At 39.1% G+C, this 24,266-nt stretch overlaps 1 protein-coding gene across 1 annotated transcript; it reads right to left on the minus strand.

The window, feature by feature from the left end:
- Nucleotides 1–2,865: 2,865 nt before the first annotated feature.
- On the minus strand, nucleotides 2,866–24,266 carry LOC115652170 (coagulation factor XI-like). The gene is made up of 15 exons (XM_030563859.1): nucleotides 24,244–24,266; nucleotides 23,544–23,602; nucleotides 20,544–20,706; nucleotides 19,453–19,559; nucleotides 17,588–17,747; nucleotides 15,052–15,161; nucleotides 10,790–10,949; nucleotides 9,454–9,563; nucleotides 9,154–9,313; nucleotides 8,933–9,048; nucleotides 8,330–8,498; nucleotides 5,828–6,003; nucleotides 5,268–5,363; nucleotides 3,806–3,945; nucleotides 2,866–3,021 (listed from the first exon to the last, which is right to left on the minus strand). Exons 1-15 carry the CDS (start codon nucleotides 24,264–24,266, stop codon nucleotides 2,866–2,868), a joined length of 1,905 nt encoding a protein of 634 aa, XP_030419719.1.

A 24,266-nucleotide genomic window follows, 5' to 3' on the forward strand; every position in this document is an offset into this window, starting at 1 on the left:
CTCTACAGGCCAGGTGTCCCACCTGTCATTGGCCCCCCATGTCCCTCCCAGACCCCGGTGCCCTTGTCTTGGGTGCTGCCCCCCTGGCAGTACCCCACTCTCTCTGGGTCTCCCCACCCAGGGGAACCCCCATCCCCTAACCCCATGTTGCCTCAGTCGTGGCTACTGCCAGTCACCATCTAGCCCCCATGCCCTGGGGCAGACTGTAGTCTATCAGCCAAACATCACAGGCAACAAGGGGTTTGGACTGGCTGTCTTTACCCACCCTCAGGCTGCCCCCTGCAACCCTAATACCTATGTGGGCCTAGGACCAGGCCCTGCAGCCTGGGGAGTTGCTGGCCTAGGGCTTCCCAGCCCCCAAGGCCTTTTCCCAGCCCTGCCTCACTCTAGGTCCCCAGGTGTATTTCCCCAGAAGCTAGGCCTGTCTCTCTCCAGTTAGAGTGAGACTACTGAGCTTCTGGCTGCCCTGGCCTTCTTATAAGGCCTAGTTGCTCAATTTAGGGCGTTGCCCCAGCTGCAGCCACTTCCGCCAATCAGCCAGAATTTTGCTCTCTTCTGCAGCCCCAGCCCTCTGCAGGGCTTTTCCAACCCCTTCAGGGCTGGAGCAGGTGTTCACCCCGCTACAGTACACATGGCCAAGACAAGTTATTTGCAGAATCTGTGAGAGAACCCAAGAGCCTTGACTCCCAGTTCCCTATTCTAAAATTTACAAGTGTTGGTCAAAGAGCACTTTTCATGGTGTAATGATAATTTGTACAGCAATTTCCCTCTCATTAAGTGAGGGATATTTCACCTTACAACATTTAAAAATAATACTTTCTTGCTGCCTATTGTCCTCAGAGTAGTTTGCTGTGATACTGACAGTGAAATAAGTCTGTTATTTGTCACACAAAATATATTTGTGAAAAGAAGAAAAGCAATCTCGATGTTTTAAAAATAAAAGTAACCAGGATTCTTCCTCAAGCAATGATAAGCTAGAATTCTCCATAGTACAATATATTGTGCTAAGGAAATAATAACATAGGATGTCTCTGAATAGAGTGATACTTGACTTCTCCCTCAGATAGATCACCTATTTCCATCCCTTGCTACCCACGCACCCACCAAATCACAGACCATGATGGCCTTACCTCATGTAAACAGTACCATTTCAACACTTGGTCATGTAAGTTTAATTGCTATTGACTGAGCTTTAGCTGGTCTCCACAAACCACCCAGAAATCCAATGACATGGCGATAAGTCACCAGGTCCTGATGGTATTCAACCAAGAGTTCTGAAGGAATTCATACATGAAATTGCAGAACTAACTGTGGTATGTAACTGGTCACTTAAATCAGATTTTGTACCAGATGACTAGAAGATAGCTAATGTACCCCTTCACTTAACATAAGGACCAGGGGTCACCCAATTAAATTGATAGATAGCTGTTTAAAACAAACAAAAGTAGATACTTCTTCACATAATGCATAGTCAGCTTGTGGAACTCACTGTCAGGGGATGTTGTGAAGGCAAAAAATATAACTGGGTTCAAAAAAGGATTAGATAAGTTAATGGAGGATAGGTCAATCAATCAATGCTACTAGCCAGGATGGTCAGGAATGCAACCCCATGCTGTGTGTCTCCCTAAGCCTCTGACTGACAGATACTGGGATTGGATCACTCAATAATTACCCTGTTCTGTTCATTCCCTTTGAAGCATCTGGCACTGGTCACTGTCAGAAGACAAGATACTAAGCTAGATGGACCATTGGTCTGACCTAATATGGTTGTTCTTATACGTTCTGCTTCAACCAGCAATTAGTCTATGAGTGTGGAAGAGAATAAACCCTGGTCAGCACCAATTCAAGAAAAGAGAACACTACTGTTGTTTTTACCACCCCATTACAAAGTTGAAATCCTATTTCAGATTTCAGTCTTAGAAGTAGCCATTGAGGCAACTTTCTGGCAAAGTTACAGAACATTAAAAAAAGAGATACCAATGTTAAGATGTGTAAATACCCCATTCCCTGAAGGAGCACCAAGAGCTCTGACTAGATTCCCTTCTCATCCTTCATTTAAAAAAAAGTGTTGAAGAAATTAGTCTAAAGTAAATATACAAAACACAATGTAAAAATTTGCTTGTGCAGCGTTCAGCTGCTAAAGGGATGGCCAGTATAGAAATATCTTTGTATGAAGTTTACTAAACAATTATAGAAATCACGTGCCCTCCTTCCTTGTAATAATCTAAATGTAACTTCAGGAGACTACATATTCCACTAACAATGATCCTCTATCCTATTAACCTCTTCACATCACCAATGGTAAATAGCCATCTCATCAACAAACAGAGACCATGAAAATCCCAAGAAAGGAGCTGAAAAATGTTTTGATATCCAATTCCAGCCTGAGACTAATGACTATTGAATCTTGTAGAGGCAGCATCAGCCAAGACTGTCTTGAATTTTTTATGCTTTTTTCTAAACCCAGAATGTATCTGTGTCCATTCACCTCCTTCTTATGCTACAGGCTGAGATCCTTCTCTCATTGATGAGAAAGGCAAATCTTGTCACTGATTTCAGTGGGAGAGGGACCAGGTCCAGTAGAACGATTATTGGCATGCATGTGGAAATCAACAGTTTAGAACATAGTCTTTATTATTCCAGATCAGTGACTATAAAACAGGATTTTTTTTTATTACTCTTCTTATTACATACAATTGTAAATCAGTTCATTCTTGCATTTCTGCTTTACTAAACCTACCTGCAGTGCTTTAGATTAAAGACGACCACAATTTACCATATTTCAACAAGTCATAAAATTGCTTTCAGGATTATTGTTTCATGCCATGATTTAGGTATCCACATATTTTCAACAATTTTCTTAAGTTACATGGTTTTTTCTAGAATCCAGTCTGCATATTCTGCCACTTTTGTATAAACACCTGGTTGCTCTGGGCGAGCGCATCCTTCACCCCAGCTGGTAATGCCCACCACATACCAGATTTCCTCATGTTTGCATGATAATGGCCCACCTGAGTCTCCCTGTATCACAGAAGAAAAAGACAGGATGTGCAAAGGATGATTTTGGTTATTACTTCTTTTACAAAGGGCCAGATTCACCACAGCATTACTCCCATTTCAGACTATTCCAAATCCATCCATTTCCATGGAATTGCACTGCATAACACAGGCCCAGATCCACAAAGTTATTAGGTGCTTAATTCCAACTCATTTCAATGGGAGGTAGGCTCCTAAATGCCTTTGAAGATCTGGGCTACAGGAGTTTGTATCAGGCTCATGTGTTTCATGAAAGTTAACTTCTACATATTTTTCATTCAGTTAGACAAATTTCCACTTAACACTATCCAGCAGAGTTCCAACCAATATCTACATCTTCTTGTTTAAAGCCTAATGAAATACACATTTGTATTTCTAATTAGGGATTTCCTCTCCTTTATATGCTAGTGAGAGGGAAAAAGATGACAATTTGCAGGCTTTTATCTTGCGATCTTGATCTGAACATCCCTTTGTCCTCAGCTTTTTGACTAAGGTCAAATGTAACATAAGCTTTCTATCTGGCTTGTCCTCTGTTAGGGAGACCATCTCCTCCCCACCACTACTGTGCCAAAAAAGCAGGTGCATTATTGTCCCTGTGTGCTAGCTGAAAAGAAATCTTTAACTCACTTATCTATGCTTTTGGCAGATACAAGTGAGAATTTATATTATAGCCATATATATATCCATGCACCCATCCACTTCTTAATAGCTGAGGCAAGATTGTAGCCAGTGATTAGAATGCATGACTGTGCACTTATCATCCCATTACCTTACAAGCATCCTTTCCACCTTTTCTATCACCAGCACATATCATCTTGTCGGTTATTCTGTCCTGCTGGTATCTTGTCTGGCATTCTTCATTTGATATTAGAGGAACAGTAGCCTTCTGAAGAATATCTTGCACTTGATCTATAAGCAACACAATACATAGCAAAGATCACAGAAGTGTCAGTTGTATCAAAACAAGGAAAATAAAACTCTAGGAATCCCAAAGTAGAGTTATTACAAAAAGGGCACACTGAACAAGCCCCACTCAGCATTAACTTGCAAGAGCCATGGGCCAGATTCTGCTCAGATAATGCAGTGTAAATCCAGAGTAATGCCATGGATTGTTGTCTTCTTTGACAATTTCAACCCAAAGTGCATAATTTTTAGCAAAAAATCTACTCCGTTTTTTTTAGTTGTAGATCAGTAAATTAAAAAAAAGAACCGGATTTTTAGTGAGGCCTCAGCCATACCTATATAATTCTGGCAAAGTGCAGCAGCAAGGTTGTCCAATAAGCAGCAAGACCCAGTTCAGAAGGGTTCTTTTAAAAAAAAAACTCAATTTTTTAAAATAAGTTTTTAAAGGAATACATTCCACAACACAACTCCAGTGGGCCCAGGTTCCTCCAAGTGACCCTTCCTAATGCAACTCCCACTCTCAACTGGAAGCTGGGGAGTTTTACAAAGGGCTCCCCTATCCAGAATTGTTTGGCAGGAAGAGAAGATCCATCCCTGTCTCTCTGGGCAACTGACAGCTCAGCCAGCCAATCAGCTCTTTTCCCCTCACTCTGGGTTCTACAAGAGCTTCACACCCATCATAATTATGTTCTGAGAGCCACTTATTAAACATATCATCCCTCGCCCTATTTCCTGCCATGATATGGAGGTTTGCTGACTCAATAGGCTAGATTGTGAACCATGTCCTCATAATGGTATGGGGAAATATTCATGTGAATAACTGCTCACTAGGATGAGTAAGGAGTTCGCAATCTAGCCCCATGTAAGAAAAAATACTAAATGTGTAAACATTTGAAGGACCAGGCCCTAAATGTAGAACAGGTATATGGATGCACTATGGAATGGATGGATATCCTATGGACCAACAAATTGGCATCATTTACCTCATTATCACATTCCCATCAGTGCATATGACGTATATTTGTGACTTATTGGGAATTCACTGAGAATACAATGTGAAGTGACACACCACAAGGAGTAAATTGCACTCTCAGTTGTAACATCAGTAAGGCTTCTAGAAGACGTATATGTATAAATATAAAGGGTCTTTGTATAGTTTAGGAATAGTCTTATTCATGCACACTCATTCTGGTGGGAGCTCATATAAGTAAAATAGTGAGCAAATGACTGCCTTATATGTAGAGTGAAACCTCAGTTCCTGTTTACAGGTATCAGCATGATATGGTCCTTGAAATATAGGTATTCATGGGTTAAATATTTGTCTGTACCTTGTTCTTTTGTGTAACCCCATCCAATCACCCAGCAGTTGGTATAAATTATGTTTGTTTCTTCTTTTGATGGCAAGCATATGGGATGTTGTAAATCTAAAATTTAATTAAAAATACGAGTTTAGTCAGAAGAAAGATTTAATTTTAAGGTTCTTTGTGTCCCCATTGAAGCCCTGATGCTATTCTTCTCCATAGGCTTCTCCCTGCAGACTGTACAGTGTCCCTATGTTTCTGTTCAAGGTGAACAGGATGAGTCTCATAAGAACATAAGAACGGCCATACTGGATCAGACCAAAGGTCCATCTAGCCCAGTATCCTGTCTTCCGACAGTGGCCTATGCCAGGTGCCCCAGAGGAAATGAACAGAACAGGTAATCATCAAGTAATCCATCCCCTGTTGCCCATTCCCAGTTTCTGACTCCCCTCAGAACCCATCAGCTGTATATTCGAGCAATGGAACCCTAGCTTCATGCACAGCAGTGCTGAGAACTACGTTAGGTCACCCTACCAGGCTTCCAAATTTAGAGAAATAATTTTATTATAATGTAATATTCTATGTACCAGTAAAATTCATAGGCTTATCAAGTTTCATTAAGGCGATGTCATATCCAGTTTCTGCGGTCACATATTGAGGGTGAATAATAATCTCTTGGACTTTGAAGACAGGTGTATCCTCATTTATTTCTGATAGTTTTAAAATGTCAGCATAAACACGCCAAATGTTGGGATTCTCGAGACTAAAGGAAAAAGACAAACAAGCAATCTCAAGTTCAGAGAATTTCACTATTTTATATTGTTTGCAAGTGCCAATGTTTTCAGTTACCCATGGGTGCACAGAAGCAAGCACTGATGCCATTCTTTCCATTGCTGCCTTTTCATAGTGTCAAACTAAAAAGAGATTCAGCTTTTCCCTCTCCTCTGCTTTGCATGTCTCCTGTTCCTCTTCTCATTTATATTCCCATCTTCACATCAGCTTTCTCTCTCCTTTATATTCAAATTCTTTCTGGTCCCTTTTAATCTTCTTTCTATCTCTCCCTTCTGGTCTCTTTTTAGTCTCTACTCTCCTTATTTTCCTTTCTAAGGGCCTGATCCAACCAACACTGAAGTCAATGTGAGTCTTTTCATTGATTCAGTGTGCCATTTTTTATTAGCCAAAATAGAACTGAAAATGTAAATTCCAGTAAAGTATATTCAAGGACTTATCTAATATAAAGATGACTCTTACCACTAAAAATTCTGCTGTAAATATAAAGGAGAAAATTTAATTACATAGAGCTATATGAAAAATTCCGGTTCATTTCTCTACATTCAAATTTCATATGAGTGCATGTACTAGTGACTTTGTAGGCAATTATGTGATTTCAGTATTGTACTATTAAGTCATTGTTAAAAGTTCAGTAAGTGCATAAATTAAGTAAATATAAATATAAATTATCTTAAATTGATTTCCTACAGAAAGTTTATATGTGAACTGGCAAATATCAGTTAACTAATTTTCCATCAACGGAGAAAGCTGTTTTTCTTTTAATAGGGTGCCTCTTGTCTTTTAAAACATTGGAAAGATTCTATTCCTGTAAATAAACTTTTGATAACATGCATGTAAAGATAATCTTTACACTATTGGACTTGTCACTCTGGGCCAGAGTTTGACAACCTTAGGTAACACTACTTGCAGAGTAAGGTGCCTGATTTTGAGGTCCCTGTGACTAACGGTAGCCATGTTACTGGATCAATGCTCTCCTTCTTTTGGGCCTGTCACCTGTCATCTCCTTCATGTTCAGCATGGTTCCCACAGCACTGGGGGCAACATCCAGAGACATCAGTTTCATCAGTAATTAACAGGATGAGCTGCTTTTTTAAAATGTAGACGACACAATGAGGCAAAGGGAGCAGCTAAATGTCCGTTGTGTATATCTGATCTCCAAAATATTAATGGCTTCATCTGTACTCCCAAACTTGTCAACCATTAAAGGTATGTGTTGTATGTTTCTATGCACTCTAGCATTCAGTACTTGCTGGCTGCACTAAATTCCATGGTAGTTTTACAAATCACTAGTAATTAGAACATAAAAATAACTGATTCATACAAAGAAGCTTTAGAAGAGGGACAGGCTATCCAATGAGTCACTTAAATTGAAGCATTTCAAATGTAACACCCTAGTAATTATGCTTTAGAGATCAGTTCCAGTGTAAGTCCCTGTTTCCAGGAACTTTTAAACAGAGTAGGGCAGAATCTCTGAGGTGCTCCAGACCCTTGACACTACTCCAGGCAAACAGAATAGAAATTGACCAGATCTTGCCAGCTGTGAGTTCCCCTCGCATGGCAGAGTCCTCAGCTAGCAAAGAGCTAGTTCCTATGTCTCACAGCCAGCACTGGGGGATGTGCTGTGGAGAGAAGAGTGCAGGGATACAGTGCTGCTGTATTCTAGCTATTTTCAACTGGCAACCAGATGCTAGGGGCTATAACCAGCTGTCATAGAATAGAACAGATTAGAGCAATCCCAGAGATTAGCATACAGTTCATGTTCAACACTGTATGCAATTATTCAACACTTTATCTGTAGGCAAACTTTTTTAAACATGTCAAAGACACTAATCTCCATTCATGTCCAAGTCTTTGACAAATTTTGTCTTCAACAAAAGCCCTCGGAACACAGCATCCTTTGTGGGGGGAAATAACTTGGTGAAAAATACATTTTTTTCACACTCACTGTACAGTGGCTACACAAAACTTGACATTTTCCAGTGAAATTCACCTTTCAGCTGAAAACAAGAGAAATTTCAGTCTGTGGGGTTTTAAAAGACATTATAAATTACTGAAAATATTGGTACAGGAAGTGTCTTCTCATACAGGACAATACTTCAGAGCTCCAGTTGTTGTGGAAACCTGAATTTTCTGCTTTAAAAATTTCACTTTTTGGTTTCATTAAAATAGTTGCTTCCTCCCTACTCCTCATTTTTACTATTTATATTTATTTTTTGTGAAAGACAGGTGTTAACTGAGACCTCACATGGTGTCAGAAAGAGCTTACACTAATTCATTCCTTTATGAGTAGTACTCACTTATCAATGCAATGTGCAGCTGTTAGAATCCACTGATTGCTGATAATTGATCCTCCACAGAGATGTCTCTGAGTAGATAACTTGACTTGCAAGGTCACTTGCCATGGCCATTCACCACGGAGAGAATCCGTCCCTCCGACAACTTTTACTTTAGATGGTTGAGTACACACTATGGAAAGAATTAAAAGCCTGTATAGCTTTATTTAGCAGTATGCATCCCAAAAGATCTGAAAGTGTTCTGCAAACGATATATGAACTATATGTTGGAAACATTTCACCCACCAGTGGAATTTCAGCCACGTCTGGAGCATGAGCTAAGTACTAAGAGGAAGAGTGACACCTACTGAATTCTGATTCCTTTATGAGTATGATCTCAGTGTAAATCTATTGTTTTAACACTGTGCACATTATTTACCACTCGATTTTGCCACTCTTAGTCTTGTGGAACGACACCTTATGGGACTATTCATGGAAAAAGATACCATTTATGTGAATAATTGTGGTAATTAGGTTTACTCATATTGACGTCAATGGAGCTATACACCATAGTGGAATTTTGTCCATTAACTTTGCACAGCTTTAGTAAGTGAAACTTTTGCTTACCAGTGCTGGCTTTTCTTTTACATAATCTTAATGTGTAGCCAGAGATCCTTCCTTTCTCATACACTATTCCAGTTGGGGATCCATCTGACGACATTCTCAAGGAGCATTTGCATTTACTGTAGATCAGATGAATATACAGATTAAATTATAATTTTTTACCTAATATACTTGCTGTTTGACTTCTTCAGCAAATTTTAAAACATTACAAAAAATTATCTTACCTTTCTTTGTTGCACGATTCTTGGAGTGGAAAATAAGTAAAAAACTGGCAGCGGACTTTGTCTGTGCAAACTTGCTGACAAGCTTTGTGTCCTTTAACATAGGTAACATTCAATTCATCTCCCAAAAAGTTTGTGTCCATGTAAATGCGGGAATGGCAGGCTGTAAGGCATTAACATTGCATATGTCAATAAAGCAACATGTTCCTTGCACTGGTGTTCCATTCTCAGACTAATTTTCTATTGCTTATTAAAATTAACCATTGAAATTGATGTGGGTTTTTATTGTAATGCATGCTTTACCAGGAAAAGATCTTCTGCAGTTTAGAAGACTAAAACCGGACATAGCATTTTCCCTTTCTACACGTGCATGTGGTACCCCAGTTCTCGAGGTCTTAAGGAAACAAAGATTTCTAAAAGAAAAATTAAAAATAGTATTAAGTCACTGAACATGGCCTAACACTGATCTCCCAAACTAAATGCCCCTTCAGTATAGATCAAACTATAAATTGCAGAGTCTGGCTCTAGGGTAATTAGACATTGTGTAAATTGACATAGCACAGCATTGTACCAGCTGAGGATCTGGCCTGTTATTACCAAGGTTTTGAAAAGCAGCAGCACTTCCAAGTCCTAGCAAGTGAAGCTCCTTTTTTATCTGTATTGTTTTACATTTCTGCAAAAATAATTCCATATAAAAAGACATTAAGAGAATGCTACGATTCCATGGTTCGACATCAAAGGTGCTAGATATAAAAGTGTATGGTAGTATTTTTGTGAAATGCCGTGCGGTTATGCTATTAAAAACTGCATGGTAATAATGATTATGCAAAAGGGGTGAGTTTAGGTTCTGCGCAGCCTTCGCTTTGCAAGGAAAGAGGAGGTTACTTACCTGTAACTGGAGGTTCTTCGAGATGTGTGGTCCCTATCTGTATTCCAGTGAGGGTTATGCACATATGCCATGCGCCCAGAGCCAGAGCTTTCCAAAGTAGTTTTGCCCATCGGTCTGCACATGCACCCTTGAAATGGCAACCTCAATCATAGGCACTGACTCTGTGGGTGCTCTGGGGCCAGAGCACCCACGGGAAAAAATAGTGGTTCTCAGCACCACCAGTGGCCTCGCCGATCAGTGCTGCCCCCTCCTCCTCCCTCCAGCGCCTCCTGCCCACTGGCGGCCCCGCTGATCAGCTCTTCCCTCTTCCTTCCAGTGCCTTCCACACACCACAATCAGCTACTCAGTGTCAGGGGCAGGAAGAGGCAGGCATGGGGGGGCTTGGAAGGAGGGGTGAAGCGCAGGCAGGGCATTGAGGGGGGAAGCTAGGGTCAAGCCCCCCCAAAAAACTGAGGAAGTTGGTGCTTATGACCTCAACATTCTTTTCACATAAGACTTTATGGGTATGTCTACACAACCCACAGCAGCAATTTGCCCAGCCTGGACCGACAGACTCAGGCTAGCTGGGCTTGTACTAGTGATCTATAAATAGCTGTGTAGACAGTGCTTTGAAGTTGTGGCTCAGGCTGGAGCTTGGGCTCTGAAACCTAGAAAGAGTGGTCCAGAACTTTTATTGTTTGTTATTTAAAATGGACATAAGTATTTTTAATATTTCTAATTAGAATTTTAAAAATTAACTGTCATATTCACCTTTGTGTTTCTACTTCCCATTCCCTGGTCAAAAAGGTAAAGAATAAGCAGTTTGGATAATAAGTACAAATCGTTCGACAAACAAAGCTATCAGGAGTGAAAACACTTGTAAGATCAATTCCTGAAAATGTTGTTTCTTGAAAAATGTCCATACGACAATCTGTATAAAAGAAGGGGAAAAAATCTAAACTCTAGTAATTACTGATATCAGAAAACTGAGATGCATTTATATACAAACCTTATTAGTTTTCCTCTCTGTTTGAAGGATAGCATAAGATTTTAATAAGAAATCATATTTTTATGAACATCTTACAAAAAGATCTCTCTTTGTGCTCCTTCATTCCTTCTTTCTTTTCTCATATATGTTAAGAAGCAAAAGGAAAAAGACAAATATTTTCAGGGCTGTCAATTGCAGTTAACTCATGCGATTAACTCAAAAAAATTAATCATGATTAATCACACAACAACAATAGAATACCAATTGAAACATATTAAATATTTTGGATGTTTTTCTACATTTTCAATATTGATTTCAATTACAACACAGAATATAAAATGCACAGTGCTCATTTTATATTATTTTTATTACAAATATATACACTGTAAAAATGATAAAATAGTCTTTCAATTCACCTCATACAAGTACTGAAATGCGATCTCTTAATTGTGAAAGTGTAACTTACAAATTCAGATTTTTTTTGTTACCTGATGATACATGCATTCAAAAACAAAACAGTGTTAAACTTTTAGAGCCTACAAGTCCACTCAGTCCTACTTCTTATTCTGCCAGTCGCTAAAACAAACAAGTTTGTTTACATTGACGGGAGATACTGCTGCCCGCTTCTTACTTACAAAGCCACCTGAAAGTGAGAATAGACATTCACATGGCACTTTTGTAACCAGCGTTGCAAAGTATTTACATGCCAGATATGCTAAACATTTGTATGCCCCTTCATGCTTTGGCCCACAATTCAGATGACATGCTTTCATGCTGATGATGCTCGTTAAAAAAATAATGCATCAATTAAATTTGTGACTGTACTCCTTGGGGGGAGAATTGTGTCTCCTGCTCTGTTTTACCTGCATTCTGCATACATTTCATGTTATAGCAGACTCAGATGATGACCCAGCATGTGTTAGTTTTAAGAACATTTTCACAGCAGATTTGACAAAATGCAAAGAAGGTACCGTTGTGAGATTTCTAAAAATAGCTACAGCATTCGACGCAAGGTTTAAGAATCTGAAGTGCCATCCAAAATCCGAGAGGGATGAGGTGTGGAGCATGCTTTTAAAAGTCTTAAAAGAGCAAGACTCTGATACAGAAACTACAGAATCCAAACCACCAAAAAAGAAAATCACCCTTCTGCTGGTGGCATCTGACTCAGATGATGAAAATGACCATGCGTCAGTCCACACTGCTTTGGATCTTTATCAAGCGACCCCATCATCAGCATGGAAGCATGTCTTCTGGAATGGTGGCTGAAGCATTAATATCTTGCAACGCCAGCTACAACAGTGCCATATGAATGCCTTTTCTCACTTTCAGGTGACATTGTAAACAAGAAGCAGGCAGCATTATCTCCTGCAAATTGTAACCAACTTTGTTTGTCTGCGTGATTGGCTGACTGTAATGGGGTGGTCACCACTCCTGCCTTAAAAGGTTTAAAACAGCCCAGGGAGAGGGCTGTGGCAGGGAAGGAAAATCTAGGCTGATTGGGGGAAGCAGACACAGCTGGGGCCGTGCCCCAATCAGGCCAGAGCTGGCCCTATAAGAAAGCTAAGGGCCAGTGGCTGACAGACTCTCTCTAGTGTTGAGAGGGAGGGACTTGGCTGCAGGGAGCTCAGAAAAGGTACCTGGTGTGGAGCAGGGCTTGGGGAAGGCCAAGGGAGCTGGGGAGCTCTGGCGGGGAAACCCCCCAGGCTATGGCCTAGTGGAAGGTCAATTAGGTTCTGGGATTGCAGGGGGCAGCCCATGGGTAGGCAGAGGCAGCAAGTCCAAACCCCCCTTGCCTATGATGAGTGGCTTTTTACACTGCAATGAGCAGGGGCTAGATAGTGAGTAGCCCATGACTGAGGCAAGGTGGGGATAGAGGGTTGGGGGTTCCCCTGGGTGGGAAGACCCTGCGTTTGCAGGGATATTGGCAGGAGGCAGCATCCCAAAGATAAGGGACACTGGGTCCTGGGAGGGACATGGGAGCCAGTGGCAGTGAGATACTGGCCTGCAGAGGGTGCTCTGGAGGCTGGAAATGCTAATTCCCTGAGATAACCAGCAGGAGGTGCCACAAGGGTGAGTCCCACACATTTACACTGACCAAGAGGTAGGACTGAGTGGATTTGTAGACTCTAAAGTTTTACATCGCTTTATTTTTGAATGCAGTTTTTCTGGTACATAATTCTACATTTGTAAGTTAAACTTTCATGATAAAGAGATTGCACTGCAGTGCCTGTATGAGGTGAATTAAAAAAAATGTGTTTTACAGTGCAAATATTTGTAATAAAAAATAAATATTAAGTGAGCACTACACATTTTGTATTCTGTGCTGTAACTGAAATTAATATATTTGAAAATGTAGTGAACATCCAAAAATATTTAAAATAAATGGTATTTTATTAACAGTGCGATTAATCATGTGATTATCACAATTTTTTTATCACACAATTATTCACGATTAATGTTTTTAATCACTTGACAGCCCTAATATTTTTCAAATGTATTTAGCAGTTTGATTTCACGACATTTGTGATAGCTACTTGTGACATCACAATTACTGTAACTCATGCAATTCTTTTGATAAGATTTCAAATTGGTCTCAATTTTCTCATACTTAAACACATTATATTGCCATATATTTTAGCCTCCCATCTATGATGGCTAAAAGTAGTGAGTGTGATTTCACTAAATGTCAATGGAATTTCTTCTATATACATGTCTGTGTCTATCTAATATAAACTAAAACTGGACAATGTGAAAAGCCATTCCTTAGTTTTTACTGCTTTACAGCTGGCATGGGCACTGATACGACTTCTCTCTCTTATTCACACCCCATTCCATTTCCTCTTCATTATCTTCTACACTTTAGTGAGCAGGTGTCATCACTGATAATATTAATATTGAATTATACTATTTTTGAGATCGTTTCCAGATAATATTTCTATAATGGGACTAGCAGAGTATGATAAGACACTCTAATGCAGAAAAAGACAAATAACAGAAAGATCAAGAAATACAAAATGGTGTTACAATTATGGGAAGAGATTTCTACTAAAGGAAGTGCTAGGTCCTGTGTTATACAGGAGAGATGATCACAGATCTCTTCTGGCCTTGGAGTCTATGAATCTGTGAACTAAGATAATGCACGAAGAAGAAAAATATCACAACTAAGATAGGAGAATGCCAGACAATATGAGGAGGATGAGAGAGATAAGAAAAGGATGAAGCAGGATGTTACAGTTAAGTACAAGAGGGAATAATATCCAGAATCTGAGCCTGCAGTCTGGAGAATTTTGCCTGGATAGTAGGAACAGGCTCAAATCATACATTAGGCTTAGCAACAGGATTTCCGCATTTTACAGAGAACTTATTCTCTGATCAGTTTTATCTTTGCTTTAAAGATCTTCAAGAGCTAGTCTATACTTCCCCACTACATCGGCACAGCTGCACCTCTGTAGCACATCTGGTGAAGATGTGCTGTGCCGATGGGAGAGTGCTCTCCCATTAGCATATTTACTCCTCCTCAATGAGAGGCAGAAGTTATGTCGGAAGTGAGCAGCTCCTGCCTACGTAACGTGGTGTGGACACCACTTTAAATCAATACAACTTGAATCGCTCAGGGGGTAGCTTTTTCACACCCTTGAGTGACATAAGTTACATTGACTTAAGTGGCAGTGTAGCCAAGCCCCAAGTGTATACACTGCACATAATTTGAAGCAGCAAACTTTATTCTATTCCTGATCTTCTGATTTTGATGGAATTTTATCTTACAGTTTTTGTATCCATGATACAAAGGTAAAGCACAAAAACAAAATTTTGAGATCTTCATCTCCAAAGGCATTTTCCATAGCAATGATAAGAAAGAGAAGTTAAATAAGTCAGATCCTGTAATTTGAAGTTTACTACTGGCTACAGGTTCTAAAAAAGGAATGAGTTGATACTACTGTCTTTTTACATCATGCATATAACACTTCTACACATGAGGTCTGTATAGAATACCTTGTTCCATTTGCTTTCAATCTAAGTTAAATCAATAGATGTAAATAGTTACCTGTTTGAGAAAGTTGGCAGGGTTTTAATGAAAATCCAGATACAACATTATTAAGCAGTCTTATACTGGTTGGTGTTCCCGTCCTGCTATTTTTCAAGAAGCATTTTTTACTGAATTGGGGGGAAAAATGTATTTAGTAAGACAACAAACCAGATTCTTTGATCCAAGAAGTCAACTTTGTGCTACTCAAGTGGACTTAAACTTGGCAGAAATGGCCATCGGAGAATTCTCCCTGAGCAAGGTAGCTCTCTGCTCTTGCACCAGCACTACTTGCCAGCCACAGTACACAGCATAGAACAGGCAGTGAGGAGTTTGGCAGAGCAGAGTCTCCCATACAACAACTGATTAGCTGAACCCTGTTTAGCTTGTAAGATCTGACAGGATCACAGCACAAACACAGTATAACTACTAATCATGTAACTTCTCAGGTCCCAGTTCATGGTACCCTGTTTTCTAATCACTTCCTAGAGCACTAACCAGATCTTTGTGGGGTAGGCCTGTGAAACAGTGTTTTACTCAAGTCCTCAGCAGTAAGTGATCCCTATTCATCCTGATTCACCACTGTGCACTGAGCCTTCCCTGGGATTTTTGGGCAGCATAAGAGGATTCTTTGTGGTGCATTTTAAATTAAATGTATGGGACGGAGAGGAAGAATATTCAGCCAAATACAGGGGAAGAAGTGGAGCCCAGATACCTGGTCATAATTGTCACCATTTTAAAAGTTTGCAAAGGACTTTGAGCCTAATAAATAGGGAAATTGAGAGCTACAGACCCACAGCTACTGCAGGATTTGGGGTGCATTGGGAAACAGTAGCACTTTTATATAGTAGCATTTTACAAGCATGAACTAAATGAACAGCTCAGTATTCCTGTTAGCAGAAAATTATTATTGTCTCTAAGTATCTGCTATAATATTGCCTTAAAAATGTAGATTGGCAAATGAACACACTGACATATTGTGTTGAGGAATGAAAGTAATAAAATATTATATTTAAAAGGTCCAACTTTCATGTAAATTTCTCAAAAAATATGCGACGGGACAGAAAAATACAGAAGACATTTACTAATAGTGCAATTTGATTATTAGTAATTATTTTTATTATGGTAGTGTCTGTGACAAACATAGCAATTTCCTGTGATATCCTTGGAAAAAACCTTATTGTATTAAATGCAAAGTTTATGCATTTTTGTGGGCCAGGATTGTATGTAACCTTTCTAGAAGAGAGATGTGATATGAGGCTTGGGAGTTCAGAGGATTATATTGAAATTGTGCCAGACAAAAAAATGGATTTTTGGATAAATAACCTGGAGTTTAAAGTGACCTGCAGCCTTCCTTCTGATCCAGAAAATGGATAGGACTTTTTGTCCAAGGGGGGAACCCAATCCTTGCATCAAGGTTGGAAGGACTTGGTCTTCTAGGGCCCTGTAAAACTAATGGGTGACCGATGGTAAGCTTTTTAGCATGTGTGTAAGTTCTTTTATTATTTTTAATATGTTTTTTGTAATGCTTTAACCTTACAAATAAATGTGCTAGCTTCGAAAAAAGCTGTGTAATAACTTGGAACTGCTGGCAATTACTCTGTTCATAGCTTCTGGAGAGGAAGCAAAGTACAGACATTGGTTTGCTTAAGCAGTCTGGCTTGCTGGGAATATCACAGTGTAGGAATGGAACTGGACAGCCAAGAACAGGAGCTTATTGTGCTGTTCAAATATAGAGTAGTAAGATAGGAATAGAATATTTATCAAAGTTTTCTGTAGTGCATCAGAAGTTGTATTATTATAATTGAAACTTAATTTACATTTTTAAATATGCCAGCAAAGAAAAAATAACAAACTTTAATCATAGCAACACTAATGGCAATAATATAGTAGTAATCAATAATAATTTTAAAATTCATCCTAGGTTCCTGATCTTGCACTGAGCTGAATGCATGTGGATCCCTGAGGTCAGTGGGATACTGTTCAGGTGCTGTGCAGATGGAGCTTAGTGAAGGCTCAGGGACATAGCTTCCTCAGTTGCTTTTTCTATTAAATAAAACAAAATACTCTAGTAATAACATTAGAATTTAGCAATATCCCCATTTTAACAACAATTACGCCTCTCTCTGATCTAGCATTTGTCATCTAGAGATCTCAGAGTACTTTACAAGGGAATGAAGTATCATTATCCTCATTTCACAGATGGGAACACTGAAAAAGAGGGGTGGCAATAACTTGTAATTAACCAGAGAATGATAGCCAATATTACATGAAATCTTTACATCTCCCCTGCATTTTAGACGCTCCAGTATTGTAATACCAAACTTGCCTTTTCACCCAGGAATAAATCCAAGTTAAACCACTACAGACCTTTTTCTACCAATAAGTCTAGACCTGATTTGAATAGGGAAAAAGATATTTGTGATTAATTTCAACATTTCGAAGAGAACAATGCTATGTAAATGCTATTTCCTTAGCTTCCCTTTTCTTAAATTTTGCCTATAAATTACAGTGCTAACGCATACTCCTGTTCAGTTAGAGTCAAAATGTTATTTACCGAAAATCTGCACTGTGAAATGCTCCTGAAGCATACGTAAAAAAATAACAGTTGTCGTCATTGGTGCATCTCTTTTGACACTGTTGATAGTTGTCAGCAGTAGTTATATTATAATTTGTCCCTTGCATATCCAGTCCTGTATGGACATCCATGCTGCAAGCTGGGGAATACAAACAAACTACTATTCTGAATACATTCTATTTTAGAAGTGCCAAAGATACAGCAGTTCACAGGAAGCAACCTTACTCACTTGATTCTGTAGCTCTTATACACTGGAGTAGCGCCTTATTTTGTACATAGCCCTATTCATAACACTGGGATTGCAAAGTCAGATGCTACTTGATACAAGTAAGAGTGACAGAATCTAGTCTTAAAGATGCATCTGTGTCTTTGCAAGAGGAAAGAGCTGAGGACAGTCAGATCACTGAGTCACCGTGATGGGATTTCAACCACGTGGCAGCTCACATTGATACATCAGAGTTTGTCTTTCTACTTTCAAAATTCAAAAAGCATAAAGCAGCATTTTTAACAGGAAAATTCTGTCCTCAGACACAATAGCCAACTCCCGTTGGAGTCCATCAGAGTTGTTCACATGCATCCAAAGGGAAAATTTGGACCAAAGAAATTGAAATAAATCTCTTTTTCTCCCCCCACCCTCCTCAGTAGATGGAGGCTTTACTTTTTACATTTTGGGGCACCAGGTTGTATTCACCCAGCACATTTGTCAGCTAGCCAGAGCTGTTTCCTTATCATGAATGCAAAGGGCCAGATTTTGATTTGAACTACACTAGTCTGATTCCAGAATAACTCCAGAGGCATTAATTAGAATGAACAGCAGGAAAAATGCCTTTATAGCAAGATCTATTAGACTGGACAAAAGCAATTTAGAATTATGAATATGAGTTAAATAACTCTGGCATCAGTACATAATTCAACAAAAAACGACTTCAAGATAGTAGTGAATGCTGTCAGATGAGTGCCTGTGAGAGGTGAGATGCTGAATTTTGAATAAGCTGCAGTCTAGTGTTATATAATAGGCCACATTTAACAGTGATGTAAGCAGGCATCTCTCCAATGAAGAAAATAGAGTTGTGCCCACATATGCCAGGCTCTGCTTGGCCCAATATCAGCAAGGGGTTCCTAAAAGAAATAATTGCAAAAAATATAATCTCGCATGAGCAGTGAAAGCATTTATCAATCATGCAAAATCTGTTTTGCTGAGCACTAGTCTCAGCTTGGTGACATCTTGATGGTGGTATGAAGAAGTTTTAATAATGGATTTAAAACAAGCATCCATTGATATGTCTTAGATATGGCACACTGACTCCCAGACTGGGTTAAATATTTAAAGATGAACTCAGTAATGATTTATCAAAGGGCATCATCAAGGTGGGAGCATCACACAGGAACAACAGAGAGCCAATATTGTGTGCTTTTGTTTTGACTGACGTATTCTCCATAGAGCTATGGGGCATACATTGCCAAATATCTCATAAGCAACTGGATGGAGTAAAAATGACAGAGTACTCAGATGGAGGAGCAAAATATATTTGAGAATAATCAGGAGAGCTGCAGCATAGAATTGCAGAGTGCTCCGCCGTGTAATTAAACCAAGTGGAAGAATAAGATTGTACTGATAGAATTTCCTTACTACCCTGTTGCTGGAAATCTAGAAGTCAGGGATCTGGGATTCAAAAAGAAGTTAGGAAAGGAATTGTCAGTTGTTACTGAAAAGAGTTCCCATGAAGTGATTATCCACCATGGTTATCTTTCTAGTTCATTTTTTAGTTCCATTCTAACTCTTTGAAATATATGTTGTGTGACACACTGTAAAATTGCACAGTAGATGAATAACCATATCTTACCCCTGATTTGTGTGTTACATTGTTTTAAGGAATGTCCAGAGATTGCACCTGCCATGCCCACCTTTGGCAATATTTCAGTATCACTGTCTTTCAAGAAGCAGGTAAACCTGTATTTAAAAAGCAGTGTTAGGTCAAATTAACCTACAAAGCCCAAACGCATGGAAAATAGCTTGTGTTCAGTGTAGGGTATCCCAATTTCATAGGGACAGTCCTGATTTTTGAGTCGTTTTCATATATAGGCTCCTATTACCCCCCTCACCCCCATCCCAGTTTTTCACACTGGCTGTCTGGTCACCCTAGTTCAGTGTTTCTATTCTCAAAGAGCAAAATGTGCTTTCAGGGCCAGCGCCTCAGCCTCACTTTAGCCCCTTCTGGTGCAAGAAGAATTAAAACTGCCTTAAGACAGCAGTTATGGAGTCCCCTAACCTAGCCCTTCCTGACCCCTTCCAGCATAAGGGGTGTTCTGGGGTAAGGAAATCTAGGCATTCCCAAATTCCCCAGCATCATTATATCTAGGCACCAAATGCTTGCAGATTTAAAATCTTAGGGCTGGATCATGCTGTGTAGTCCATGCTCCATTTTTGGCAGCACTTACTATTCATGTGGGGACTCCAGGAGGCCATGTGGCTCAGGGAGGCAAAATACCTCTAGAATACTCTGTGTGGGGTCTAACCATAATCCTTTTTGCTATATCCCTGGGTGCGAGGCACACCCCACTGCGAGGGGCGCATGCTGGGTTAGCTATGGGAAGGGAGTATCTAAAGAAGATCTAGACATTAAAATGAGCAGTCCTTTAACAACACACAGCAGATCTGAAGGAGTGCACAAGTGGTTTCCTTTCCTGAGGGGGAAGTTCAGCTTCCAAAGGTCTGGGAAACGCTGCTTTAGATGATCCTTTCTAAGGAAATGTGAGTGTTACCCAAAGCAACCTGCTCTTCTACTGTGAGAGCCACCATTATGTTCTTCCTTTAAGCACATTACAGCATTTCCTATGTAATAATATTACATCGAGTGGTGCTGAGTACCTAAAATACATTTCGCATCCGTAACACAGAAAAATCTGCTTCTGTTACAGAGATGTGGTATGTTACCTTTTGGCAGGGTCTTTAGTCCATGTTGCTGGAAGGTAGGTGAACAACAGACACATAGGATGGTAAGTACACACTATTCGACAGTAATCAAGGTTTGGTGTGAAAACTGTAGACACGTCTCCTCCTTCGATGTACGTATTTTCATAGATCTGAGTTATACATTCTGATATAGAATAGTGAAATGCATTAGTTTGTGTTACTGAAGGTGGTAAATCTCACAATATGTTGACCATATTGGTCTAGGACTAAGGCAGGTCCTGGAGCCAGATTCACATGTGGTGGAAATCTGCATAACTCCAGTGGACTCCAACTTTTGATGGACCTTCTATTTCCTCTTAATCCATCCAGGATCTAGCTTTACCTGCTTTATACCAAGGAACGAAACACTCTCTAAACACAAAACTAAATACTGAACTTGAAGTGAAGTGAAAAAGTAAAAGTTTAGGAACTGTAGAGAACCTAAAGAGCGATAATATAATCTCAAATTTATAGGCACACATCATCAAGCATGTATTAACTCTCCTACAGCAAAACACATCCACATAGCTTGTATGTGTGAATAATAGAATAAAGGCTGCAGTGATCTGTTCTTATGTTTCAAAAAAGGGGTAGGTGCTAAATCTGAGGGCAGATCTACACTACCACTTAAGTCTAACTTACGTCACTGGGGGTGTGAAAAAAAACACACCCCTGTGCAATGCAAGTTAGATTGACCTAAGCGCTGTCTAAACTGGTGCTAGGTTGGCAGGAAACACTCTCCCACTGACTCTCATGGAGGTGGAGTAATTATGCTGACAGGAAAGTGCTCTCCCCATCAGCATACAGCATCTTCACCAGAAGCACTACAGCGGCGCAGCTGCACCAATGTCGCACTTCTAGCGTAGACCTGCCCTCAGTTTTAAAACACACACAATGCAGGTTTAGCGATGCATACACTATGCTGCTTGTTGTTTTGCCCTCTGGAGTGTTAAGAGGTGTTGCTATGTATATCCATGTGTATATATGAGAGTTTTCCTCAGGATGCAGTTCTACTATTAAAAGAAAAAATGGATAAAGGGAAATTATTCTATTCTATATGGACTGGAAAGAAATTCCAGTGAAATATATTTACTAAATTGATTACTGTAATTGATTGTTATTTGACAGCCTTCACACTGAATTGAAAACCATATCCAAAACACTTTAAACAAAAGAAGAAAATTAAATATATTTAAGTTTAACCCTTTTAAAAATGCTCACCTCAGTTAAACTATTTAAATCTTAACCCCTTCCAGGACTTTAAAACCATTTTTATCCCCTAACATATTAAATGTAGGACGCATTAATACACATTATTATAAAACATATTTTAGGGGATTAGGTATATCAGTGAAAATACATATTTTAAAGGAATTCAGTTGGAAAGGATCCAAGCTATTTTGGCTTTCACAATTTGTCAAAAAATAAGTGCAGCTCTTTGTTTATGCAAAAAAGCATTTTATAAATATAGCATGTGACTATGGTCTCTCTCTCTCTCTCTCTCTCTGCGTATATGTATATGTTTTCTCGAAATATATTATCACTAGAACTTATTTCCATAAGCTTTAATTATGACAACAAAAGGAATGCCATCTGCTACAATTTGAAACATTTAGCATAGTAAATACATTTTTTAAATAGTACTAATTATCTGATTCAGATGCTCAGTAACTTATTTACCTTTTTGTACAGACTACAGAAGAAGTTAAGAATTTAGTATTCTGATTTTGGGGTGCTCTAATTTAGTAGGGGACATTGCTTGCACAACCTTTTGACAAAGTTCAAAGCTTTTAGTTTTCTAGAGCTTCCACTCCAAATACATTTATTTAAAAATGTTAAATGAATCTGTCAGTCTGTTCTTGTTAAATACTCTATTAGCTAACTCCATCCTGTGTGAAAATAGATAATTCATTAGGAGAAATACCAACTACAGTTTTATGCTTCCTAACTTATTGGCCTAGAGCTCATCATGGAAACATGATGGAATGTTTGTCAATCAAGTGAAGTAAATCATTAACATATACTGACATTGAAAAATGTACACAAGAGTTTTACTTTCCTCTGATTGCTACCTTTCAGCTGCTTCAACAGAACCATAATGCACAGTCAGATAAATGGTTTTAGAGTTATTCAGATTTCTTACAATACTATTTCCATTTAATAATAGGCAGATGTTAAAAGGATGCTACTAGTATCCTGACCTGTTTCCTCAGCTGTGTTTTTTTTTGCTTGTTTGTTTTTTTTAATAAAGCATAATAGTGTCACCAAAGAAATGTGTAAGACTGAAGTTTTTTAAAAGTATGTTGCTTACTTTTAGGCCAAGTTTCTCTCTTCAATATGGCTGCTTGGCTGAACCATTCTTAAACTGTACCCTTGCTCCTACCTGCTAGCATTGGGGAGTGACCAGGGGAAAGGATACTTGTCTGTGGCTTCCTCACACCATGGAAAGCCACAGCAATCTCCTGCTCCTGCTATGCAGATCCCTTGACAGCCAGCACAAGTTACAGCAGCTTTACGCTGCTCTAACTTACACTGGGTGACTGGCTAGGAGGAAAGTCAGCCCTGGATCATGGGACCAAAAGAGGTGGGTTAGAAGCCCTACCCACAGGAACTGTGCTATGCACTCTTCAGCTGCAGCAAAGAATCTGGGTCCTAGTGTTCTGGGCTACATATACTTGGTCTGATTCTTATCTCACCTGCACTGGTTCATAATAGTTATACTGGAGTTACTCCTAATTTATATCAGTGTAACAGTAGAATCAGGTCTACTGTACAATCAGGCCAGGCTATACAATCTTTACTAACATGATCTCAAGGGCTATTCAATGGGATTGCTCAATGTGGGGTAAGAGTAGCAGAATCTAGGACCCTCAGTTTGCATGCAAGTATTTAAGCTGTCATAAATATGATTCCCCTTACTCTTACTTTTTTTAAAGTTATATTACACTGTGTGCACATTTTAGGAAGTATGCATAAACTTACCACTGTAAACCGAAGTGAATAAGAAAATGAAATTAAAGGTCTGATAAATCCAAACCATCCTAAAAAATAAATACATCAAAATGTTTCTTTAGGATATAATTAACATGTGATGCAATTAATCTTAAAGAGTAGTAGAGCTACACATTATTGGGTGATTTACATGCAATTTTTCTGTCAGACAGTCATTTAAATAACATGCAAAGTCATAGGATACAATTGGAATGACTGTGCTGGTATATACGGTAGCATGCATTAGCAGCAGAAGTTTCATACAGTGTTTGACTACAGAAATGAATTACATTTACAAATATTGGGATAAACTCTGCTCGGCTCTCCAATGGAGTTACCCTGGATTTTCACTTAATCAAACTGAGAGCCAAACTGGCCTGCTAATTATACATTTCAGCATTACCAATATGACCATCTCCTGCTAGTCATTTATTTCCAAATGGTTTTTAATCTAAACAGCTGCTAGCAATCATGTAGGCATTGCATTCATCCTTAGTATTTTAGCAAAATATGAAATCTTACAAAATCTTAAATTCTTCACTTCTAAAAATGTTATGCTGCAAATTTTAGGAGCAGCAAATGAATATTTGTCAGCAATATAACACAACCCATAACCAGATCAACATGCATTGTGTGGTGGATATTGCCAATCTTTTATTTGATAGCAATTAAAATAATGGAAGTTATTTACCTGAAAGCACAATAGCTGCACAT

Source organism: Gopherus evgoodei, chromosome 5, assembly GCF_007399415.2.
Source record: "Gopherus evgoodei ecotype Sinaloan lineage chromosome 5, rGopEvg1_v1.p, whole genome shotgun sequence".
NCBI lineage: Eukaryota > Metazoa > Chordata > Testudines > Testudinidae > Gopherus > Gopherus evgoodei.